Source organism: Priapulus caudatus, unplaced genomic scaffold (genome assembly GCF_000485595.1).
Source record: "Priapulus caudatus unplaced genomic scaffold, Priapulus_caudatus-5.0.1 Scaffold143, whole genome shotgun sequence".
NCBI lineage: Eukaryota > Metazoa > Priapulida > Priapulimorpha > Priapulimorphida > Priapulidae > Priapulus > Priapulus caudatus.
The window spans coordinates 626,039-630,630 of record NW_014577204.1 but is presented as its reverse complement, the minus strand read 5'-3'; the positions used below and the strand labels follow the sequence as shown (position 1 = coordinate 630,630).

Genomic DNA, 4,592 nt, shown 5'->3' with positions numbered 1-4,592 from the left:
CTTTATATTTATATATATATATAACACTTCTATTTATATATATAACACTTCTTTTTTTTCGCTTCAAGTCCCTGTGGCTATTACAGTATTACTACTACTACACTGTATTTGTATTTATAATTCAACTAATAATAAGTATTTTGTACTGTGTGGAAGTGCTAATACAGTGTCGGTGCTAGTTAATCATCTGTCTAGCTTGACGCTTATCGCTGCTCGGTGCTCCGGTGCTTGACCAAATGCAAATCTTATTATTAATATTAATAATTTAATATTTGCTCTTTCTCTTGCGATCCACAGTGTTGATCTGTCTATTTGATCAACTTTGTCTATTTCATCTTTCGATATAGTCCTTTAAATTGAACTTCCTAGCGTGTCGAACTGTGCACCGCGCGGCAGTCTGGGTCATGCAGCCGAGCGTTTTTTTTTTAAACTTGAAAATGCTACGTAGATGGACTCGTTGCGCCATCTATGGGTGGCGATAACTTCCAAATTAATGTGAAGGCATAAATCAGCGAAAACGGAAAATTATTTTTCTACACGAAAAGCACGCGCGCCGAGCCACAAAGCAACAAAAACGAGTATTTGCATTTATTCTCGCCCTACGTCCACAGCCGAAAGGCTTCTGCAATGGCCAGAACGGCTCAATTGACCGATTATACGGCTTTACCCTATACCAAGAATGGCCTCGTGAAAGTATTCTAATATAGGGCAGCGAGTTATCTCAAATGGCGCCAACAGGTGGCGCGATGCGCGCTTCGCGCGTAAATCCGGCTGCAGTTCGTCAAGCCGTGTCATTCTCGTATGACTCGTGTCTCTGTGTTTTCGGCTGACTATACAATTTCGAATGTCTACAATGCACTGTTGCGATTTTTCCCCTTTTTTCCCTTTTTTCCCCTTTTTCCGATTTTTTCCCGTTTTTTTTATCAAAACTGGACTCGGACTCGGGTGGTGTGGACTCGGACTCGGGTCTGAGCCTATAATATCTCTGAATATATACAGCCTGGGGTGGTATATTGTTCTCAGGCGTAGCGCACATCTGCTGTACCGCACCTGTTACCTTTTTATTGTCAACGTCTACTGTTAGGTTGCATTGATTAACCTAACCTCAGAGTAGCGCTCATAGGGTCTATGTCCCCCAGGGTACTGCCGGAACGTACCCTGGGTACGGTCCGGTATACCGGAACGTAACCTGGTCACTATTTGATATTTGTAATTTCGTAATCGATCATCGGTTGGACCCAAGTAACCGATGATCGGTTACAATCAGTTACTCAGGGTGTTGAATGCCTGCGTGTGCATAACGTCGTGTGCATGTACGTGTGTGCATGTATGTGCTTGTTTAGCCCTGTTTACTGTTTGTTTTGCACTGTTTACTACTGTGTGTATAATACATGTACTGATTCTCATCACTTTTTCAAGTTTTCTTGTTCAAATTAAAAAAAATTCTATATTTTTTTTTTGATGAAATTGATTATGGATTTTGATAACCAAGCGCTTCGTTCGAGCCACTGTTCACCGATGATCGAGTATAATCGGTGATCGTGACATCACTAGGGTTAGGGTTAGGGAGTAGGCGTAGGCGACTCCCTAGACTCGTTATATAGTGGAGTAGGCGTTGTACGGTCCAGCATATTAGATAGTACCAGGGTACGTTCCGGTATACCGGACCGTACCCAGGGTACGCTCCGGCAGTACCCCGGAGGACATAGACCCTCTCAGCCAGAGTAGCCTTCAATATCAAAGTCCAAAGGACTATAATATAGGCCTATGGAAGACTAAGAGAGACAAAATTGATCAATTGTTTAATTTCATTACAGACTGTCGTATATTGTCAAACAAAACAGTACATATTACAACATAAAATAAATTTGTCTATTACAGGAATCTCAAGGAATTGTTATGGAGAATCCGGAAGTTGTTATAACTACTACTACTAGTCTCGTAGGTATCATTTGGCATTTATATAGAGAGTTTTTTCAACTGAAACTGATTAAACAACAAGCACCTGTAAAAGATGAGAGGTGAAGGGCCGGGGCAGTCGATTAGGCTCTACGACTGTTTCATGCCATTTAGCGAGAAGCGAGAATGAAACTTGTGGCTAGTGCAGCGAGACGGTTTTAACGATTTTCAGTAATGCACAATTAATCCATTACTTCGATACTACTTGACAATTGTTTGCTCTAATAATTTATGTCGATCATATATTTTTTCTTAAGAATAGCAAGCAAAGGCGAGACGTGTGTGTGGAGAGTGCGGCAATGTCAACAAAATAGGATGCAAGCAATGTGTCTGTGGATTTTTGTTTCAAAGAAACAGTCATTTAATTCCTGATCGGGAAGAAAAACATAAACTGAAGAAAAAACGCTTTTCACGGGTGCTGAAGGCAATACTCAACAACGTAAGTTAACTGTAATAACAGGAAATCGCCGCTGCACATCTAAATCTAATTGCTATTTCAAGGGAAATTTTGCTGTACCTAGAATGCAAGGATAAAACATTTTCTTTGTGCACTGTTTACATATTTGTAGGGTGATTTCTGTCTAATTATAAATAATCCATCAGTACAGTTATATTTCTGGCTTGCCAAAATTGTTTTGACGAAATGAACTCAAAACAAGTACATAATAGTTTTTCTCAGTTTCACAAACAAAAAATTTACAACACTACTGATGTACCAGGTTTGTAGATGTTCACATATCATCTTATTCACACATTAAAACGAGTAGGTTACTAGAAGCTTACTCCTACATATAATAGTATGTTTATTTATGAAACAAAGTTATCATTGTTCATAAAAGCGTATGAAATTTGATTTTCTATTTTAGATGGCATTAATGGAAGACGTTTTTGATGCTGAAGCATTCGTTTTCATCAAGAGAAAAGTTAATATTGGACCAAAAGTGACAACTCAACTAACGGCGTGGAGCACTGCAGCAACCGCAGGAGTATTAACCAGTGAACACAACATGCAGAAATTCAATGCAATGCTAGTGCATGCTGGACAGAGCAGTATGCGAAATTTGAATTCAGATTACAAATTTTTAATTTACCATGTAATACAACACTGTTATATTTATCTCATCACGTGAACATGCCATAATGTATAACAGTCAAACATTCATAAGACTCTGCTATCCGGTCTCTGTAAAGTGTGGTAACCGCATTTACGATTCCTTTTGTTAATTCATGCATTAAAAAGTTCCTTTTTACTTTTTAGAGACATCACAGCGAGTTGCCACAGAGACTGGGGCAGCTAGGGTGCTAACAGTTCCAAGCGACCCACTTCCTACAGCTGCACAGATTCCTTCAGCTGCACAGACTCCTTCAGCGGCTACTGCTGCTGCCAGTGCTTCGGCTGCGGCTACTGTCGCGCAACTTGCTGCTGCTACTGTTGCACAACTTGCTGCTGCTACTGCTGCGGCTACTGCAACTGCTGCTGCTAGTGCTACTGCTGCTGCTGCTGTTACTGTTCTACAGCCTGCTGTTGTTACCCTCGACGACCACATGTGTTTTCAACAGTGAGAGTTAATGTGTAACGTTAAGACAGGTGCTATCTAAGATAGGTCACTATCATTAGGTTTTCCTGTATCCTGCGTTTAGTTTGCGTAATGTACACGGAAGCAGGCTCGTGCTATATTTACAACTCATAATAAGTGAACAAGTGCCGCGGAGCGACAGCGCTCATCTAACGTCTACTGCGGTGACTCTGTGGTGGAGTGGTGGGATTCTAGTAAACCCTGTTGGATTCGTGTATGAAAGTTGCGCCACGAGATGGCGCGTACGTTTAAGTGTCTTCAGATTATAAGATGGGAAGTCGTGATCGTAGGGGGTTAGGTAGCAATGAGTAGCAACAACTATTTTCGCAAGACAGAATAGTAAGCACTCATCCATTTACCTACGCAAGCCTACAGAACTGCCAATAGAGAAGCTGCCACCTGTAACCAATTAACGCAAGGAAAAACTGCACCAACACATGCACTGGCAGCGCATGCGTAGTGAACGAATGTTAACATACTGACAGTACAGAATGCCATAGGAAATTATACGATTTAAGGAACATACACCTTCTTAACCAAATTTAGCTTTTGAAATTTCATGTGACATTGTAGCCATCATCCAGGCATGTATAGATGCTACTAGCAAACCCGGGCAGTCAAATTCTTTCTAACAGACAGTCAACAAATCCAAGTTTAACCCTCCTCTTGAGGGTCAAAAAGGTTATCTGACACTTACTCTTCGCATGTCAGCAGAAAGTAGATTTCATGGTCCTTTCAATAATTCCAAAATGCTAGGTCACCGCCGAAACAAAAAAGTTTTTCAAATCGCTCCGTCAGACCATGTCCTCAGAAATGTCTAAATCTGCCCTAGGCCCAATGACCTTTGGCCTGTGACCTCCAATTTCGGCACAGTTTATGGCTTTCCTACCATGATGCTATACACTAACTATCACGAGCTAGGTCGAGCCGTTTAGATTTGTGCCCAATTTCTGCATTCCTCCCATACCTTAAGTTAAGAGTGAATGTTCCCCTTCTTTTTACACCATCTTGACTTTGACCTTGACCCCCAGCTTCGACATCCAACTCAGTTTTTTG

General features: G+C 41.1%; 1 protein-coding gene across 2 annotated transcripts; it reads left to right on the top strand.

Moving 5' to 3' along the window:
- The first annotated feature begins 1,876 nt into the window (after positions 1–1,876).
- LOC106806140 lies at positions 1,877–3,655 on the top strand. 2 transcript variants are annotated; one of them, XM_014808001.1, is made up of 4 exons: positions 1,877–1,941; positions 2,222–2,398; positions 2,826–3,009; positions 3,220–3,655. In XM_014808001.1, the coding sequence occupies exons 1-4, from the start codon at positions 1,900–1,902 to the stop codon at positions 3,255–3,257; spliced, it is 441 nt and encodes a 146-aa protein (XP_014663487.1). In that variant the 5' UTR covers positions 1,877–1,899; the 3' UTR covers positions 3,258–3,655. The 2 variants fall into 2 exon arrangements, 1 of the variants encoding a protein (XP_014663487.1); XR_001393505.1 differs by having other exon boundaries at positions 1,882–1,941; positions 2,217–2,398; positions 3,218–3,655.
- Positions 3,656–4,592: the final 937 nt, after the last annotated feature.

What these genes read in the sequence shown, in the direction of transcription:
- LOC106806140 (XM_014808001.1), top strand. Translation starts at nt 1,900, where the DNA reads ATGGAGAATCCGGAAGTTGTTATAACTACTACTACTAGTCTC. An exon ending in TAACTACTACTACTAGTCTC is followed by an intron (nt 1,942 to 2,221) that starts GTAGGTATCATT and finishes TCTTAAGAATAG; the next exon opens with CAAGCAAAGGCGAGACGTGT. An exon ending in TGAAGGCAATACTCAACAAC is followed by an intron (nt 2,399 to 2,825) that starts GTAAGTTAACTG and finishes TTTCTATTTTAG; the next exon opens with ATGGCATTAATGGAAGACGT.